Source organism: Dermacentor variabilis, chromosome 1 (assembly GCF_050947875.1).
Source record: "Dermacentor variabilis isolate Ectoservices chromosome 1, ASM5094787v1, whole genome shotgun sequence".
Classification (NCBI taxonomy): domain Eukaryota; kingdom Metazoa; phylum Arthropoda; class Arachnida; order Ixodida; family Ixodidae; genus Dermacentor; species Dermacentor variabilis.
This window is the reverse complement of record NC_134568.1, coordinates 106,165,175-106,186,161: the sequence shown is the minus strand read 5'-3', so window position 1 is coordinate 106,186,161 and position 20,987 is coordinate 106,165,175. Positions and strand designations below refer to the sequence as shown.

At 41.4% G+C, this 20,987-nt stretch overlaps 1 protein-coding gene across 5 annotated transcripts in view; it reads left to right on the top strand.

Annotated features, from left to right (window-relative positions):
• Nucleotides 1-1,338: 1,338 nt before the first annotated feature.
• MICU1 (Mitochondrial calcium uptake 1) overlaps nucleotides 1,339-20,987 on the top strand; it is a 78,812-nt gene continuing 59,163 nt past the window's right edge. The window contains exons 1-5 of one of the 5 annotated variants that reach the window (XM_075692425.1): nucleotides 1,339-1,848; nucleotides 3,567-3,747; nucleotides 18,031-18,193; nucleotides 19,558-19,595; nucleotides 19,756-19,800. In XM_075692425.1, the coding sequence (XP_075548540.1) occupies nucleotides 1,613-1,848; nucleotides 3,567-3,747; nucleotides 18,031-18,193; nucleotides 19,558-19,595; nucleotides 19,756-19,800 (663 nt within the window). In that variant the 5' untranslated portion in view covers nucleotides 1,339-1,612. The remainder of the gene's footprint in view (nucleotides 1,849-3,566; nucleotides 3,748-18,030; nucleotides 18,194-19,557; nucleotides 19,596-19,755; nucleotides 19,801-20,987) is intronic. The other 4 variants (XM_075692434.1, XR_012828457.1, XM_075692408.1 and 1 more) reach the window with 4 other exon arrangements.

Here is a 20,987-nt window from a genome sequence, read left to right as displayed (position 1 = left end):
AGTGCATATCTTCAGTTTATGGATACATGTAAAAGACTCAGCATCAAGTGCAAGTGAACGTTCCCGCAGGCCCGGAGTCAATCATGCAAATAGATTCGCTGCACAAATTTGTGACCAGAAAAGATATTCCACATGAAATGGCATGCAAGGAAGTGTTGAAAATATTACACAGTTAATAAAACGCCTACGCTATTAATATGTGGGTTGATGCACTCGTTATGCAAAACAGAGGTGAGGCGTGCAGACAGGACACAAGAGTAGAGTACTTACAAGCAAACAACACGAGCGCCGCCCACATCTCTACTCTTGTGTCCTGTCTGCACGCCTCACCTCTGTTTTGCATAATGAATCCTTACCAAGTAGCTGAGCTTTCTGCCGTTCTAAGTCTCGATGCACTCGATTTCGTCCGCATTAGGCATTCGCCTCTTGATTACTTCGTGGCACAGAAATACTCGGCATCAGGCTGTTTGTCTGCTGTGACCTTTGTAGAAGCATGATTGTTCAAAGTGCAACAATTAAACAGATTCTTTGAGTTGCTTGCGGCTTCGCCAGTACAATTCCGGTGCGCTGGTCCGCCTGTGCAGCAATTTCCTACTGAAGGGAAACCTGCAAATAAAAACACCGCTCCGCATGCAGAAAAATGCTCTACTGTGACGCTTCTCAAACGATTGTGAGGCACCACAAGAGCTGCCTATTCGCGTGATATTCTCAACAAGGAGATACATTTGTTTACTTACATGTGAAGGTATATGCCAGAGCACTTCGGGGCTTCGGTGGCACACAAGGCACGAGTGTGTGTGCCATAGCGTCCGATGTCGACGCGCGATCGCATGTCAAACCTAAACTGTACGAAACTACTACGCATCCAAAAAAACAGATTCGAAACCGAAATTCGCGTCATCCTTTATTGCAAGAATGCGTACATCGTGATTTACATAAGTCTCGGACTTAGCGATCGCTTTCTATAAACTTAATATTAACGTATCACCTTCATAAAGCCATCAGGTATGCGTTTTTAGATGAGAAAGCATAAGCTTGCTTTCAGCTCTTTCAATAGTAATTGCGCTGGCCACATTGACCAGTAGCAACAGGGCGGCGCCCTAGAGGTTCCCACTTTTCCGGCCCAGCTTTTCCTCTGGAGTTGTTCTACTAACTCTATGCCCCTACGTTTTCCCTACCAGCGCACGAAGTAGTGCGAATCATAGAGTTTACTCTATGGTGCGAATGACCCTTCCAAGTAGTAGCGGTGGTAACGCCAGCAGTTTCCAACGGCGCGACCTTGATGCGGCCCAATCCACATCGATCGCAGCGCCGCCACAGTATTTTTCATCGTCGCGCGTCTCACTGCAAAGCATGCGCCGCCCAAGCCGCTCGCCCCACTCAACCGTATTCTAGTACACTCTACCAATGCCTCCTTTCGTAGGAGTAGTGACAGTGTAGTGGTATAGTAGCTGTAGTTTTCTCGCGTTCCTCGGCTTTACTTTAAGCTCGTTGTTGCGATAACGCGATTCCCGAATGCTACAGCTGTGCTAGATATTGCAACTTTCGGTTCCATATTATGCGACCTTGGCACATCGACGATTCTTAAGCGACGTTACCTTGAGAACCAGAGATGTTGCCTTTATTGCGCAGAAGTCTTCCCATAGCTGCGAGGCTGCGATATAGCTGCTCGCCTCGTTATGTTGTTGACGCTCATCGAATACTTATTGTGGGCTCGTCATTCGACCGAAACAATATAAGAACTCACTATGATTTTGGCCATAAAAAGAGGAAAACACCGATGTATGAATACGTCTGTTGTTTCGGCGTCTTCTTGGGCACCGTCTGTGTTTTCGTCGACTACGAGGCGTAAGTGCGCTGCAGCTTCGTTATTTTAGCAGTTATCGTTCTTAATCTAGTCGTGCTTTTTCTTTCATGTATACGCCACTAATATTCGATATTCACATTATTCATATACACTTGCAGGTATCCGCTACGCAGTGGACATAACTTAGCAACTGCGCAAGAAAAACCTCTTTTATGTGATGCTCTTTATTTAATAATAAACAATTGGCATAATTAAAACAATGTCGCAATCAAGTTTGAACCTTGAAGCATCCCCACAGTCACGCAATTTGCCATGACTGCTGCTTCATGCACAACTTTTCAAGTGTTCTGAAGCACCAGCGTGAATATGACTGAAGTGCTTAGATTTTTAACCCCAGAAAGCCCATTGATCATTCCGCATCAAGGGAAACAGAACTTGGATCATCTTAATTTCTTACTATGTACCATGCACAAAAAGTAAGGTCAATGTTATTGGGTTGTAAATTAGTTATGGTATTCATTAATTGGCGATTGGTTTGCTAGCTATCCACCACTGAAGCTTCGCTACAGCATATAAAATATGCTGCTATAATACAATTTGTGTTATGCCTCCTGCGCTTCAATTAGTGTGTTGATATATCAAACTTGGTGTATCAAATATAATGCTGGTCATTGTGGGGCTAAAGGAGTATACCGAGAAAAATAGTCATGGTTTTATTTCTTAATTGAATAGCTGTCGACCCAGCAATCGCGCTATGGAGCCTCAGTACCTCGAGAGTAGAACATTTAATAATTTATTACTTTGCCTTTTAATGCGACCAGTTCAAAATGTGCGCCAAGTGCAGCATGGCTTTGGGCAGTGAAGAAGACTATTTACATCGTAAAAACCTGATGCAGCGGTCTTGTGATTCCAGACACTACTGACGTGCACATACAGTAGGATTGTCCTGCCAAAAGCAGAGTCCATTCAGCACTCCACGCCACAAGAAGGGAGAGGAAGTTCCCCTACTTTTCCAAGAAAATTAAGCAAACAAATATTTGAGGGACTGATTTGGCAGCTTTCGGCCACATGGTGATTGTATGGCCTTCTACCACCACAACGGGCTGACTAGTGGGCTCCTTTAATTTGTGATACCATATGACCACTACCTTCCCTTTCAGTGTCATAATGAGTCCTTTCTGACGTGCCATGCACGCCCACAGCTGCACGGCACGTGAAAAGGTCCAGCCCCTCTGCACTTGATGCAGATTTTGAACATGTATAAAATGCACTGTAATTAATTATTTGTGGTGCTCTCGAGGAATTGAGCCTTTGTACCGTAATTGCAAAGTAAACAGTAAAGTGAACAGTTGCCTAAAAAAATGAAAAAAAAAATAAATGTGGGTCACAATGTTATCATAGTTAGGTAATCTATGACGATGAGCAAAACGTGAACAAAATGAATGCAGGAGCCAACGTTTCGACAAGTGGACTTGTCTTCCAAGGAAGGCAAGTCCACTTGTCGAAACGTTGGCACCTGCATTCACCTTGTTAACGTTTTGCTCCATCGTCTTGAATTTCCATCTCCCGCATTCCCCGTCTTTTCCTTAGATAATCTATGTACTAATAAGTGTTATGTTTGTGCAAATCGAAGTTAGGTAAGACGGTTTGATTGCTACTTTTGTTTTACTACAACTTTGTTTTTTCACTACCGGCACAATGCTTCTAGTTTTGTGCTGAAGTTCCTAATTCAGTCCTGTTTAAAATTCTATCCTTTCAGGCTTGGTGAGAAGATGGAGGATGGGATTGAGGCAGTACGGAAGTACTTTCGTGTATCCTCAGAGAGTAGTGTGTCACATCCTGGTGGTAGTGACGGTGAAGAGGACTCTGATGTTGAAGAAACAAAAGGAAAAAGCAAAGGAAAGAAAAAGAAAGACAAGCCTGGGTTTCGCGACAGAAAAGCAAGTTGATTGCTAAATATATAAAAGAACTTCATGATAAAAGCAGGAATAAGTAGATATGCCTGCGTTCACATCTGATATGTAACATTGTACCATTCTTAATGATGTGGACGATCAGCATGTGTAATTTTTATTTTATGTTCTGAGAATATTTTATGATCTATCATCTGAGAGTGATTTTTGTGAAAAAAGCACCAGCACACATTTTTCATTATAAATGTTGACCATGTAATTACGGCATAAAGTCCCAATTCATCAAGAGCACAACAAAGGAATATTAACGTCAGGTTTGAATCATAGGTTAGTTGGTTCAACATTAGGAAAGATAAATCAGTGCTAAGCACGTGGGTGAATGGAAGATGCAAGACCACACACGGGTGCTGAATAACTTCGTTTCCTTTCTTGTGCATATGTATCGTGCGTCCCAGCTAACATGGGCCAAGTGGTTAGGAAAAAAAAATAGCTATGAGATAGGACGATAGGACCAACGGCGTCTTGTTTACGCTCGCATTGTGCATGCTGGTGAATTTTTTATCATTGATTGCCTAATTAGCCAAAACTAATTGCCTACATTAATAATTATTGGCATAATTGCATAAGCTTGAATGTAAAATTGTGCATCACATTCGAAAGCATCATATTCCAAGAGTTTCTAACTTGTTAAATTTTCTCCCATTGTCTTTTCTGCATTTCAAAGTTCAAAATACAAAAAAGAATACAAAATAAATGCAGGCCCGTGTGTTTGCCTGCCGCATGACATGTCACATAGCACTTTTGTATTTGTTTTGCGAGCTTTCTTTGAAGCTTGGAAAAAGCTTTTATGTAGAACATATTTGAGCAACAGAAAGCTGGATCGTGAATTTTTCAGGATGGTCTGCAATTCTCTCATTTATACTTTTGCTCCGAGTATAATATTTGAGAAGTTCATTAATTAATAATAACAAATTATGATGTTAGGCGAAATACAAAAAATAGTCTGACTTGCTCCAAGCAACGGCGAACAACATTACCTTGCCAGCTATGTGGCACTTGCACATTTTTAAATTTTGGTACAAGTTACATGGGACATGTGGTGTATGCATGCATGCAAGCGAATAAAATGAAGCTGTTAGTGCCTGTGTGTGTGTCTTGCATCTTCCTTTTGTCCATGCCTTTTGTGCTGCTTTACCATTCCTAATTACATTAGCTTTTGCTGTGACTGGTTCAAAACATGCACCAAGTTCAGCATGGCTTTAGATGTGGAGCAGAAGGCTGCTTATATCATGGAAGCTAGTGTTGGTCACATTGTACTGCATACCACTGATGCACATGTGAACACTTTGAATGTTCCTTCAGAAGCAAAGTCCATTGAGCACTCGATTGGATAAGGGGGACAGAAGGTTCCAAGCACCCTTTAGATTATCAGAAAAGCAGCAGCAGAGGACCAGGACAAATACATAGAAATGCAGAATGAAGGATGGAAGGGCTTATTTTTCAGCATGCAGCCAGCTTTCGGCGACATAGTCATTGTATGGCCTTGAAGCATTCTAGTGGGCTGACTAGTGTGCACATAAGTGGTTTGTGGTACCATGTGATCACTACCTTCAGGTTGTTATACAACCACTTTCCTGATTTTTGTGTGAAGTCTTGCTGCACTTGGCATTATGTAATCATTTGTTGTGCTTCTTTGATGTTTCATGCCATAAGTAAGGGGTCAACATCTACACAAAGAAGGAAAGAAAATAAAAAAAGAAACGACATGTTTTTGTCAATACGTAAAGAAAAATTTAAATATGTTAAATCTTTTTTCCCCACGTTCTTGTTGGAAGGCTTTACTAATTTGATGTGGAGGAAAAACGTGTCAAACTACAGTGCCCGAAGCGGTTTTCATGTAAATGGTATAAAAACATGAATTCATGTCACTTCACAATGCAGCCTTTTTTGGCAAGTACTGCTTAACCAGAAGTCCAAACCTTAATAATTGTGGAGAGCAAAATTTATAGCTTTCTTTTTTCTTTAAAATGCTAAGAAATTTGTTGCTTGAATTATATGCAAAACTCCACAAGCATGCTTATTTTACATAACTCGAATGTCGCCATTTAGATGACAGTGCACATTTTAATGCGGGTAAAAATTAAGGAACACATTTGAACATGCTGCCTTCCTGTTCCTTAGTGAGCGAACCCCAACTTGCTCCCACATTTGAATGTGGCATCTACTGTCAATGGTGCTGCCCAAGTATTGTAGAATAGCCTACCTGCAGAGTTTTTGCACATCAGCCTTTATGGAGCTTTGCACAGAGTTTCCAAATAAGCACCAGATTCTCCAAAAATTCACAAAGTAGGTTTTATTGAGTAGTCTTCATTTGAGTGCCTAACAACCAGGCACTCAGTGCAATGTTGCTGTAGGTCAAATGCCATCTTTGGCAGCTGTTAATGCAAATAAAGTGGTCCTAGAAAATGAAGACCTTTCAGCTCATATTTCCCTCTGGCAGCACAGTCACTATGCATGCTTTTCTTCCCGCCACGTGCACGACAGCAGCCACTTTTTTTTTTTGTAAAATGCATGTGTCCTTGTCGCGGCATTTCACTGCTCTCAATTGCACCCAGTATTATATCTGAAAAACCGAAAGCAGTATTTTCATGACAATTATATTATCAAATAATGCTACACTTTGATGAATTTAGTGTTATTGGAAATAGCATACAATTTTAAGGAAGAAAATAAAAACTTGGGGGTGTCTCAACTTTTCTAATGCTTTTGTTCAGCTGGTTAACATGCTTCCGAAAACAGCCAGCCTAGTAGAGCAAATTAAAGGCTACAAAATCGGCATGTGTGGCATTAATATTATCACCAACAACTCTTGGCATTTAGTTTTGGTTTGCTAGAAAAAAGCCTTCATGTACAATGATCATGTGTAACCAGCTGGCATAACAAAATAAAGTCGTGCATGTGAGGAAGAAGGTTTATTGAGAAGATGAGCAGAGAGGTCAGCATGAGGTGCAGTGCTTAAGCCAGCTATTTTGCATGGGACAATGGAAAGAGCACCATGATGGATCACGGTGATGGAGAGGGAAAAAGCTACAATTGTGTCAATTTCTGACAGTATTTAAGAGCCTACCGTGGATCACTGTGTCTGGTCTGGAACATGTACTGTAATTTGCAAAGAACTAAACTCCTTTTTCCTGTGCACATGATAGTTTACATTATTTAAAACAGTAATTGTTTTCTCCTTTCATAGCCATTACCTGCGTCATCAAGCATAATTTGTGCTGGAGTATTAGTTTGTTGTAATAAGGACAAAAGGAGGCAGGAAATGAAGGTCCGCGGGCATCGTAACTGTCGGACTTCTCAGTGGACATCTGACCTGACCTGCAGCCATGAGAAAGGCAAAGGCTGAACAAAATTATGCGCAGTGCCAATATTACCGTCACCTGCTTGTATCATGTCTCCTTAAAGGGACACTAATGCAGAACAATAAATTAGTTTAGACTAATAAAGCATTGTTTGAGAACCCTGCAGGCAGTCATTTCAAAATAATAGTTTGATAATTAGATGAGAAAATGAAGGTTGAAGTATCGGCATTTGAGTTTTGTGCCGAAACCCTGACGCCGGTTGTGACGTCAGGGATTCCAAAGTATGTTTTCACATTTGGGCCGCGTTGGCTGAGTAAAGGTTGCTGAAACTTGCTATGTTTAATTTCTGGTTCCTTTCGAACACGATGTAGTCAATCTGTCTCGCTATGTAAGTAAGTAGGCCCTAGAAGATGCCATTAAAATCCATGACGTCACAGCGACCAGGTGCAGGAACTTCAAGGAGGCGTCGCCACCCATCTTTCGTTCTAGTGCTTTTTTTGGCTTACCAAGCATCTTATTGTGGCAAGGGTGGTGTTTTTAGTGTCTTAGAAAGGTAATTTAGTGATGCAGAAGAAATCATTTTTCTCTTTAGTGTCCCTTTAAAATATGCGACTCCACTCTGAGTTGAAGTGGACAGACTGCAACTTTAGTGAAGAAACGTCTTGACTTGTGTCTGCGAGGAGGTGCTCTATTAAAACAACTTTGGAGAGTCACAGACTTCAAGGCATCAGTATGAACATATTCCTAAGGCCATTAAGCAGATTAAGTTTGCTAAGTTGAGAATTGTGATTTGTGTTCAGTTGCCATAGCAATAAACGGTGGGGCAAGAATATACAGAATTTGATGGAATTGCAAAGCAGCTAGATGTATGAATAAGTTTATACGTCAAAAATTTGTGCATGTAACACACAATTGAAACCTGCGCCATTCTCAGACAAATTTAAGCGATTGTGAAGTGCTTCAGCATCAAGATTACTGCATTGAGGATGCATAAACTAGAATGCCTTAAGCAATGTAGCTGTGCTCTGCGTCCACACAGCATTCACACACTCTGAAGCGCAAGCTCGTATTCCCAGTACATTCCTTGTTGCCATGCAAGTTATGGTGACAATTGGCAGCAAGGCCATGTGTGATCACCAGTCATGCAAAAGCTGCAGTGAAACCGTAATTTGGCAATTTCATCATGTATCCTAAAGGGAACAGTTGAAAAAAGGATTGTTAGTAAGTCATCTTAATTAGCTTCCTGGATATTGCAGTTTGTGATGAAAGTAATGACTGCCTCTTTAGGTAGTCATTACTTGCATCATGAAACAGATCAAATTACACTGTATTCTTGATGCAATATTTTATTAAACTGTTCGTACTAAAAAAATTATGATAGAACAAAATTGTAGAGGATGTGTGGTGGTTTAAGCACAATTATGTTTCGGTAGTTTCGAATCTTTTTTTTTTTCTTATGATGAATTTTAATAGCATATATTTAGGTATAAACACATACAAGCTTTGTGATTGTTTGATATCTGCAAAGAATAATTATTTGTGGTGGTGCTCAACTTAGATTGGCTGAGTAATGTATATTTTTGGTTTCGGGTCTCCAAAATTCTGTTTCTGCATAACTTGAGTATGCAAAGTATAACGTAGGTGTGAGCTATGCTTTCCAGTGCTAGTAAAAATATTGTCTTCACTGAATTGACAAAACAGCACCTGGCATTTTTTAGCACCTTTGTGGTTTCCAAATGGTGAGGTGTGGCTCGTCTTTGAGAATGATGTGATCCATTCTGCCAAATTTATTTGCTTTATTGCCCGTACCATGAATGACAGTAAACTTAAGGCACTTGAGTTATTAGCAAGAAAACTAGCCTTGTTCAGCTGAAAAATTTTTTAATTTTTGCCACACACTACATAAAGCAGCACTGCTTCTAGTTGTCCCTCATTCATAGTAATTAAGATTTGTACAAATGCGCTCTGTGTGGCAAGAATCACGGCGAATTTTTAACCATGTGCTTGAGCCAACTTTTTCCTAATTGTATCATTGATATTGGCCACTATCTTGCTATCATTAAATAGCTGTTTGGACATTTCGAGGTTCCTGTATGCCTTTTATGTGCAGTTTTGAAGAAACACCTCTTTCAGAATTGTGTTAGCACTTTCTTGATAGAGGCAGCAGCTTTTCAATGGAAACATTTCGCATAAAGCACAAATTTCACTTTCTCAAATTCTTTCCACACTAACTGGGCTACTGGTTATGTAGCAGTGTTGCTCATTTCATGGCTCTTTTGCAGAGTGCTATGAAGGCACTCACAAAGTCACACAGGAAATGTACAGGAGTTGTGAAGTTAACTTTTACTTTTGAGCACAGTGTGACTATTTTTTTTATAAGCATCACTTAACTAGTGTCATCCACTTGTCACAGCTTGTAGCTTTGTTGTGATAAACTGCTCTTAAAGAGCCATTACAGTCGTTATTCACCGTCTGTCACTTTTCTGGCGTACAGAGCTTCTGCCACTAGTAAAGGTGATTTGTTTGCTATATTGTAGGTGTTGTTTGCCCCCCCTCCCCCTCTCTCTCCTTTCTTTTCATTTATTATTATTATTATTATTATTATTATTATTATTATTATTATTATTATTATTATTATTATTATTGATGTTTTTTCTGTCATCCTTGTGAATATTGATAACTCCTTAAGGGAATGTGTTCATGTACTTAGACGAATATTTCATAGTAAGGGCCTAAAATAATATATAATGCCATAAAAGTTTGATGCATTGTGGGATAGTGGTTCATGCATCAGTTTAGGATATTAACAGCTATTTGACAAGGCACTTTAAATACATTCTGTATTGAGTTCCCAATGAATGACAGTGCATATCTCAGAATGGATGACATTTCAGCTGTGCCTTTTTGTATTTCACTAGAATACTTGGTGAGCACGAATAGTGTTAAGATTGTGTTTTGGATTCTATGCATGATTATCTGACAAGTCTTCTCAATTAATACTCTTGAATTCAATGTTTCGAAAGCATATTAAACTTATTCATGTTGCTTCAAGATCTGCTTTTGCAGTATTTCCTAAAAAGTATGTCCTTGTCAGTATAGAATTTGGTAAAAAAATATATTATCCAGCTTCTATAAACTATTTTTGAACAAAATTGTTTTGTTAAGAAAAAAAAATAAAAATGGGTCTTTTAGGCATATTCCAACTAGTAAATGACATTAAGCCATTGGCTTATCAGTAAAAAAAATGTTAAGGGGGGGGAAATACATGAAATATGTGCTTTATGTCTCCATTCATGACAGTATTATGCATTATGAGAATATTGAATGGTAATACAATATTTTCACATATTCTTTTTTTTTTAATGGTAATAACTTATAAGGCCTTATTTGGTTCACATTGCTTTATATAGTTTGTTAACGAAGCTTTAATAGTTTGTTAACGAAGCTTCCCCTCAAGTCTAAATATTGTAAGGCAGTTTGTCGTGTGCGTATCACGGACACGCATGCTTATATCGCCTTCCGTTTCTCTACCACGGTTACGCTTTAAAACCACGGCGCTGCAAGTTTGCTTCAGAGACTTTCCCTTCCTTCCCTCTTCTCCGCCCTTAAACTGGCTCTCTTAACTACTACACGCACAGACAAAGCAACAGCGCGCGCTTTAGATCCTATAGATGAGATGAATATTTACAATTATTTTATAATTATATTCGAGTGCTGATTGCCGTGTTATAGTTTGTTAACGAAGCTTCCCCTCAAGTCTAAATATTGTAAGGCAGTTTGTCGTGTGCGTATCACGGACACGCATGCTTATATCGCCTTCCGTTTCTCTACCACGGTTACGCTTTAAAACCACGGCGCTGCAAGTTTGCTTCAGAGACTTTCCCTTCCTTCCCTCTTCTCCGCCCTTAAACTGGCTCTCTTAACTACTACACGCACAGACAAAGCAACAGCGCGCGCTTTAGATCCTATAGATGAGATGAATATTTACAATTATTTTATAATTATATTCGAGTGCTGATTGCCGTGTTATAGTTTGTTAACGAAGCTTCCCCTCAAGTCTAAATATTGTAAGGCAGTTTGTCGTGTGCGTATCATGGACACGCATGCTTATATCGCCTTCCGTTTCTCTACCACGGTTGCGCTTTAAAACCACGGCGCTGCAAGTTTGCTTCAGAGACTTTCCTTTCCTTCCCTCTTCTCCGCCCTTAAACTGGCTCTCTTAACTACTACACGCACAGACAAAGCAACAGCGCGCGCTTTAGATCCTATAGATGAGATGAATATTTACAATTATTTTATAATATATTCGAGTGCTGATTGCCGTGTTATAGTTTGTTAACGAAGCTTCCCCTCAAGTCTAAATATTGTAAGGCAGTTTGTCGTGTGCGTATCATGGACACGCATGCTTATATCGCCTTCCGTTTCCCTACCACGATTGCGCTTTAAAACCACGGCGCTGCAATACTGCTTTCCTCTCCTTCCTTCTTCTCCGCCCTTAAACTGGCTCTCTTAACTACTACACGCATAGACAAAGCAACAGCGCGCGCATGCGATCCCATAGATGAGATGAATACATATATATAGAAAAGTATCAGTCATAGCTCTCGTAGTATAGCCTTCTGAGCCGTTTCCCTTTTTTTTTTCTTTTTTTTTCTTTGAAAGAAGTCCTATTAGGGTTATTATAATTACACGAAGGTATTTCGCCCTTGCCAGCAGCAGTACTTAAGATAGCTATTCCGGCGGCTAGCTTCCCACGCTATGCGTGCCGCCCTCGCACCTGTTTAAGCTTTTTCCTAGACGCTAGAGCTATACAATGTCCGCGCAACCTTGAGCGATCGGAAAGCGCGTTTTCCACCCTTGGCCGGCGGAGAGGGGAGACTTCGTTCCGGCCGCGAAGCTCTCTACATCTCAGTAAGGTGCCTGGTGGTGGTCTCGTGCTGACGATGCCCTCTCGGTGAGTGCATATTTCCCCCCTCATCTTTTAAGAGATTCAATACATACAAGCATTTGTCTCGCAAACCAGATTTATTTCAAGGGAGTTTTCCACGTCTCAATAATTTCTCTCGTCGTATACGAGTGCTGATTGCCGTGTTATAGTTTGTTAACGAAGCTTCCCCCCAAGTCTAAATATTGTAAGGCAGTTTGTCATGTGCGTATCATGGCCATGCATGCTTATATCGCCTTTCCGTTTCTCTACCACGGTTGCGCTTTAAAACCACGGCGCTGCAAGTTTGCTTCAGAGACTTTCCTTCCCTCTTCTCCGCCCTTAAACTGTCTCTCTTAACTACTACACGCAGAGACAAAGAAACATCGCGCGCTTTAGATCTTATAGATGAGATGAATATTTACAATTATTATTAGGGTTATACTTATATTCGAGTGCTGATTGCCGTGTTATAGTTTGTTAACGAAGCTTCCCCTCAAGTCTAAATATTGTAAGGCAGTTTGTCGTGTGCGTATCATGGACACGCATGCTTATATCGCCTTCCGTTTCTCTACCACGGTTGCGCTTTAAAACCACGGCGCTGCAAGTTTGCTTCGGAGACTTTCCTTTCCTTCCCTCTTCTCCGCCCTTAAACTGGCTCTCTTAACTACTACATGCACAGACAAAGCAACAGCGCGCGCATGCGATCCCATAGATGAGATGAATACATATATATAGAAAAGTATCAAGTCATAGCTCTCGTAGTATAGCCTTCTGAGCCGTTTCCCTTTTTTTTTTTCTTTTTTTTTCTTTGAAAGAAGTCCTATTAGGGTTATTATAATTACACGAAGGTATTTCGCCCTTGCCAGCAGCAGTACTTGAGATAGCTATTCCGGCGGCTAGCTTCCCACGCTATGCTTGCCGCCCTCGCACCTGTTTAAGCTTTTTCCTAGACACTAGAGCTATACAATGTCTGCGCAACCTTGAGCGATCGGAAAGCGCGTTTTCCACCCTTGGCCGGTGGAGAGGGGAGACTTCGTTCCAGCCACGAAGCTCTCTACATCTCAGTAAGGTGCCTGGTGGTGGTCTCGTGCTGATAATGCCCTCTCGGTGAGCGCATATTTCCCCCCTCATCTTTTAAGAGATTCAATACATACAAGCATTTGTCTCGCAAACCAGATTTATTTCAAGGGAATTTTCCATGTCTCAATAATTTCTCTCGTCGTATACGAGTGCTGATTGCCGTGTTATAGTTTGTTAACGAAGCTTCCCCTCAAGTCTAAATATTGTAAGGCAGTTTTCCTAGTCTCTAAAGCCACTCGAGTTCATGCTGCTCCTCTGGCGGCCATTTTTCCAAGAAATTATGCCTTCCAACCACTCAGAATCAGCAAAAATCGACTGCCGCGGACAACATCAGTCCCTTTCCACATAAGTATGAGGCTCGGAGCAGGAGCTATGGCGCTTGAAAGTAACCGTTGGCTTGACGAACCAACCGACTGAGCTACCTTTCCGGGCAACATTGAAGGATCACGAGTTCAAATCACATGTTATGTTCCTTTTTTCCCCCCTTTTTTTTTCTTTTAATGTATTTTCCTTCATTTTATCACTGTACGGAAACCCTCCTAAAAAAAAAATATTATATATCCTCAATTATGTGTGGCCACACATGTGCAGGTCATAAATACCAGGTTCTCTAGCCGAGTGCCATCCATGCGGTATAACCGAGCTCAGATTGGTCCACCTTGACTGATCAAATAGGGCACCACTGTAGGTTAAATGAGGCGTACAACTCCTGCGGGACCCGCCGTGGTTGCTCAGTGGTTATGGTGTTAGACTGCTGAGCACGAGGTCGCGGGATCGGACCCCGGCCACGGCGGCCGCATTTCGATGGGGGCGAAATGCGAAAACACCTGTGTACTTAGAATTAGGTGCGCGTTAAAGAACCCCAGGTGGTCGAAATTTTCGGAGTCCTCCACTATGGCGTGCATAATCAGAAAGTGGTTTTGTCACGCAAAACCCCATAATTCAATTTTTAATTTAACTCCTGCGGGGACGGTAGAGTATCCGTCTCCAGTGCAAGAGGACCGTGATTCAAATCCCGGTGCCGCGCAATTCTCCACCGGAAAATACAAAAAAAAACCGTGTGTTGAGAAAATTGCACAAACAGGCCTGGAGTGTGGCCTGATCCCGGTGACCAGAACCGGTAACGCACTCTCTCACCAGAGCAGGATTGGCCACCCTGGTGCAGTACTTGGCCACAACCTCCTATATGAATACAACAATCAAACCCCAGCCCTCAGTCCCCAGCAGCCGCGAAGCAACTGACCACGGCGGCGGTCAGATCTGTGACGCTGCAGAGGGTGCTAAGAATACCTGGCTCCGGACAGGCCGCCATTGGAATCTGAACCTGGCAACGTTTAACGTTAGAATGCTATCTAGTGAGGCGAGTCTAGCAGTGTTATTGGAGGAATTAAAGGATAGTAAATGGTATATAATAGGGCTCAGTGAGGTTAGGAGGACAAAAGAAGCATATACAGTGCTAAAAAGCGGGCATGTACTGTGTTACCGGGGCTTAGCGGTGAGACGAGAACTAGGAGTCGGATTCCTGATTAATAAAGAAATAGCTGGTAACATACAGAAATTCTATAGCATTAACGAGAGGGTGGCAGGTCTTGTTGTGAAACTTAATAAGAGGTACAAATTGAAGGTGGTACAAGTCTATGCCCCTACGTGCAGTCATGATGACCAGGAAGTCGAAAGCTTTTATGAAGACGTGGAATCGGCGATGGGTAAAGTCAAAACAAAATACACTATACTGATGGGAGACTTCAATGCCAGGGTAGGCAAGAAGCAGGCTGGAGACAAGTCAGTGGGGGAATATGGCATAGGCTCTAGAAATAGCAGAGGAGAATTATTAGTAGAGTTTGCAGAACAGAATAATATGCGGATAATGAACACCTTTTTCCGCAAGCGGGTTAGTCGAAAGTGGACGTGGAGGAGCCCGAATGGTGAGACTAGAAATGAAATCGACTTCATACTCTGCGCGAACCCTGGCATCATACAAGATGTAGACGTGCTCGGCAAGGTACGCTGCAGTGACCATAGGATGGTAAGAACTCGAATTAGCCTAGACTTGAGGAGGGAACGGAAGAAACTGGTACACAAGAAGCCAATCAATGAGTTAGCGGTAAGAGGGAAACTAGAGGAATTCCGGATCAAGCTACAGAACAGGTATTCGGCTTTAACTCAGGAAGAGGACCTTAGTGTTGAAGCAATGAACGACTATCTCATGGGCATCATTAAGGAGTGCGCAATAGAAGTCGGTGGTAACGCCGTTAGACAGGAAACCAGTAAGCTATCGCAGGAGACGAAAGATCTGATCAAGAAACGCCAATGTATGAAAGCCTCTAACCCTACAGCTAGAATAGAACTGGCAGAACTTTCTAAGTTAATCAACAAGCGTAAGACAGCGGACATCAGGAACTATAATATGGATAGAATTGAACAGGCTCTCAGGAACGGAGGAAGCCTAAAAACAGTGAAGAAGAAACTAGGAATAGGCAAGAATCAGATGTGTGTGTTAAGAGACAAAGCCGGCAATATCGTTACTAATATGGATGAGATAGTTCAAGTGGCTGAGGAGTTCTATAGAGATTTATACAGTACCAGTGGCACCCACGACGATAGTGGAAGAGAGAATAGCCTAGAGGAATTCGAAATCCCACAGGTAATGCCAGAAGAAGTAAAGAAAGCCTTAGGAGCTATGCAAAGGGGGAAGGCAGCTGGGGAGGATCAGGTAACAGCAGATTTGTTGAAGGATGGTGGTCAGATTGTTCTAGAGAAACTGGCCACCCTGTATACGCAATGCCTCATAACCTCGAGCGTACCGGAATCTTGGAAGAACGCTAACATAATCCTAATCCATAAGAAAGGGGACGCCAAAGACTTGAAAAATTATAGACCGATCAGCTTACTGTCCATTGCCTACAAGGTATTTACTAAGGTAATCGCAAATAGAATCAGGAACACCTTAGACTTCTGTCAACCAAAGGACCAGGCAGGATTCCGTAAAGGCTACTCAACAATAGACCATATTCACACTATCAATCAAGTGATAGAGAAATGTGCAGAATATAACCAACCCTTATATATAGCTTTCATTGATTACGAGAAAGCGTTTGATTCAGTCGAAACCTGAGCAGTCATGGAGGCATTACGGAATCAGGGTGTAGATGAGCCATATGTAAAGATACTGGAAGATATCTATAGCGGATCCACAGCCACCGTAGTCCTCCACAAAGAAAGCAACAAAATCCCTATAAAGAAAGGCGTCAGACAGGGAGATACGATATCTCCAATGCTATTCACAGCATGTTTACAGGAGGTATTCAGAGGCCTGGAGTGGGAAGAATTGGGGATAAAAGTTGATGGAGAATACCTTAGCAACTTGCGATTCACTGATGATATTGCCTTGCTTAGTAACTCAGGAGACCAATTACAATGCATGCTCACTGACCTGGAGAGGCAAAGCAGAAGGGTGGGTCTGAAAATTAATCTGCAGAAAACTAAAGTATTGTTTAACAGGCTCGGAAGAGAACAGCAGTTTACGATAGGTAGCGAAGCACTGGAAGTGGTAAGGGAATACATCTACTTAGGGCAGGTAGTGACCACGGATCTGGATCATGAGACTGAAATAACCAGAAGAATAAGAATGGGCTGGGGTGCGTTTGGCAGGCATTCTCAAATCATGAACAGCAGGTTGCCACTATCCCTCAAAAGGAAAGTGTATAACAGCTGTGTGTTACCAGTACTCACATATGGGGCAGAAACCTGGAGGCTTACGAAAAGGGTTCTGCTGAAATTGAGGACGACGCAACGAGCTATGGAAAGAAGAATGATGGGTGTGACGTTAAGGGATAAGAAAAGAGCAGATTGGGTGAGGCAACAAACGCGGGTAAACGACAGCTTAGTTGAAATCAAGAAAAAGAAATGGGCATGGGCCGGACATGTAATGAGGAGGGAAGATAACTGATGGTCACTAAGGGCTACGGACTGGATTCCAAGGGAAGGGATGCGTAGCAGGGGGCGGCAGAAAGTTAGGTGGGCGGATGACATTAAGACGTTTGCAGGGACAACATGGCCACAATTAGTACATGACCGGGGTAGTTGGAGAAGTATGGGAGAGGCCTTTGCCCTGCAGTGGGCGTAACTAGGCTGATGATGATGATGATGATATTTTTGGTAGTTACTATTATGCTTAAAAAAGACAGTGATGTTTATAAATGTAGCATATGTTTTTATAGTCATCATTACTTCTGTGATTATGAATTTGTAATTCAAGAATTTCAAGGTTGATAACTTTTTAAATAAATGTACACTTATTGAAACACTTCTTGTCCAAAAGGCTACTGTATTTCTCTCTTCAAAGCTTTGTTGGATAAAGCACATTGCCTGTGGTAATTAACAACTCACATATTTTGTTACAAACATGTTACAAGGAAAGTCCTTGGCTTTACTGTCTGGAATGTAAAATATAATTTGCCCTTGATTAGGTTATCTGGTAAGCAGCTTCTGTTGGGGGAGCACAATTAAACATTGTAAAAGATGGAAGTAAATTAATAAGACTATCTGCTGAGCAAGTGCAGATGCTTTACAAATGCTTAGCCGCTGTGCAAGGATGACATTGTGATGCAAATTAAAGCATTCACACTTCGTGTGTTTTCTTTGTGAATGTGTTGGTTTGCACTACAATGTCTTCATACACGTGAAACAGCTACACAGCAAGAAGTTACCATTTTTTTTTTTCTACTGTGTTTGTACTGACCTTAGGCTACTTCTTAACCTGTATGTTGCCTGGTGCTGGCGTAGATGTAAGGAGTCCTGCTCTTTACCTGCTAGAGTTGACCGATATCCACAGTGTCTTAAGGCAAACTTGTATGTAGGAGCATTACATTGAAAATTGAAGCTTTCTGCAAGAGTGAGTTCTTGTTTTTTAACTTGTCTTTAATATTTTCCTAACTGCAGATTATTGAGTATGAGAACCGTATTCGAGCTTACTCTACTCCAGACAAAATATTTCGTTACTTTGCCACCATGAGAGTCTACAATGAGGCTGGCGATTCTGAAATTTTCATGTCACCCCAAGACTTCCTTCGTTCTATAACACCTGGTACCAAGCAGCCTGAAGGTGAGAAAGTTTGGCCTGTTGTCACAGCCAACTCTGACAAGTCTTGAATGCACCAGTGTGTAGCCGACTTGTAGATATGTCTGCCACACGTGCTCGTGTGGTGATAGATATGTGTTGCTGCTGTACGGCAAATAATTTTCTGGCTTCGTGTCTGGTGCAGGCACTGCCATTTTTTCTCTGCATATGCTGTTCAGAAGGATAACTTTCATGATATAACTTTCATGAAAGTGTGTTAGCTAATACTTAATTGATTTGGTGCACATGTGCCCTCTAATTAGCATTTGGTGGCACCTGGTGTTTTTGTTGTATCTTATTGCTTGTTAGAGAATATTCTTTTACACTCTAACCTTATTTGTTTGGCATTATGCTAGATTCCATATTTCATAATGCTGTAGTGTGTGAAGATATGTCAATTACATCGTCTCATGCTATGGGTAATCTAATTGTTATGCCTCAAACCTGTTGTCTTTAATCTTCACTTCCTAGAAAATTCCCGGCTTCCTGAAGTTTGAGTATAATATTGTTTTGGTTATACAGTTGAATCCCAGTGCTACGAAAACCAATTTTACCAATTTCTCTATTTTACAAAGAAATTCAAATTCCCCAAATGCTTTCCATTATGTATAATGTATTTACCAATTCGATCTTCTGAAAGAAATCACTTCCATCGCTTCCGATATTACGAAGCCGCCCTGAAGAAAAAAGGCAGAGAAACAACAAAAATGCTGCAAGACATCGACTTTGCAGACTATGTAAGCCTTGATGCCAACAGACATGGTCGCAACAGAAAATTTGTATGACGAGGACGTTGTGGAGCTTGTTGCTGACGCAGAACAAGTGTCAGAAGGTGGCGACATGGACGCAAACATTGATTGTATGCTGACAGTTAGCGAGGTCATGGACATCATCGACCTCCCCAGGTGATTTGCTGGGTCTCGAGAAGGAGGGGAAGAGTCTCTCATCGCTTTTGCGAGCTATGAGAGCTGCATGATGCCCTTACTATTTTTTTAATTCACTGTTGCCTACTATCTTTATATTTTTTTATTTTACAAAATTCTTGATTTTATGAAGGCCTGACGTTCCCCATCGAGTTTCTGAAATTAGGGTTCAACTGTACTGATCATTGAGCACTGCTGTTTATGCTGAAATGCTGCACGTGAAGTCAGGTACATCTCTGCAGCTATTATGACTACCATTGTAATGTTACATTTGTTCCATGCATCACAGCTTTTAGACATCAAATTTTTTTATGGTGCAAGAAGCAGCCCGGCCTTGTGACAATAAACAGCACTGTTCTTGTTTTTTCATTTGTTTATTTGCTTGCTTGTTCGCTTTGTCATCCCTTGCTTTTTGTCACCTCATAGGCTATGGACTTGACCAGTACAAGAGAATCGACATACGTGTAAGTAACTTCCTAGAGGGTCGCAGCTTAGTTGACAGTTCATACCCTTGCTTGTAACCTTTCTGCTGACAGCTCTTTCTGTGTTTGATTAAGCTGAATGACTGGATGGGTGGCGCTTCCATTAACCATTCTTGTTCTTTTCTCTTTGCTTGCTGCTTAGACTGATAATGCTTCTGGAAACAGTTACAAGGTGTCTGCTGACATGGTGTGTGTGCCATCTTCCTTCCCCATTCCTTCCTATCTGCTTTCTCTATAGCCAGTGATGGGCACTGACGGCTTTGTGAGGTACTGATCTGGGAATTAAATTTTTCTGGTCAAATAAGTCATGTCTAGAATGTAGTCATACTTCAACAAACATGCTTGATTGCCCTTTGTTCTGAGTAGCTAGTGTCTGGTTAATGTACAGTTGACATGTGTACTAGCTTATTCGAGGCCGTAATGAGACTTGGAAATAGAAAAGAAATTGTATACTCTAACCGTGCTAGTACTTTGGTTATACACATAAATATTGTTTTATATAAATACATTTATTTGTTCAAGAAGCATTGGAGAGTGCACAGTCAACATTGACATTGTAAAAAACTACTAAAGCTGCATTATGTAAGTGAGCATGAAATTTGCCTTGTAATAATTACAACTCCTGTTAAAATAGTGGTTATAAATAGCCATCGTTTGGGATTCAGGATATAAATTAGGCCTGCTAAAACTAGGCGAGGGCCTCTTGTTAACACATGGTTGTAGAAAGCCATGCATGCATGCTTGCATTATGCGTTAGGGTGGCTAGAACTGGAAGGTGTGAAAACTGGCCACTCCAAGCTTGCCGGGTGGCTGATCCTGCTGCAGTGGCGCTATCATCAGGGGCACAGGGCGCCGTAGCTGCTCGTGGCATCTGTGGCATTGCACTCGTGCCATGTGTTGCTTGCTTTTCACATGTTTAAGTTATGTCACCAGATGTTTAGCATTCAGCAACAGTAGTTCCCTTTCACGGTTTTGAAATATTGATGATAGGCCATTACAAAGATGGTTTTGTAATGAATTGCACCGCACAGGCACATTTCGAACCAACTTTTTTTGGGGGAAAAACAACGTGCACAGTATAAACTGGTAAATATGATAATCACTCATAGTGAGCTGCCATTTTCAATTTAAGATCTTCCTAGGGTAGATTGAAAATAGGTATTGTTATCAGGAGATAACATGTCTTCGATGCATTCACTGTTCTCTGGTGCCGCCAACACAGATGCTGCCGCCATTGGGGTCACGACCAGGTCACCATTTGGGTCAGGTGCATTTATGCGAACAAGTCAAGTTCAAATTACAGTAGTGAAGGAAAAGATATGATATTTTGCATTTGGATCCTGTGAGTTAAACTGCTCAGAATGTTGGTGCTGC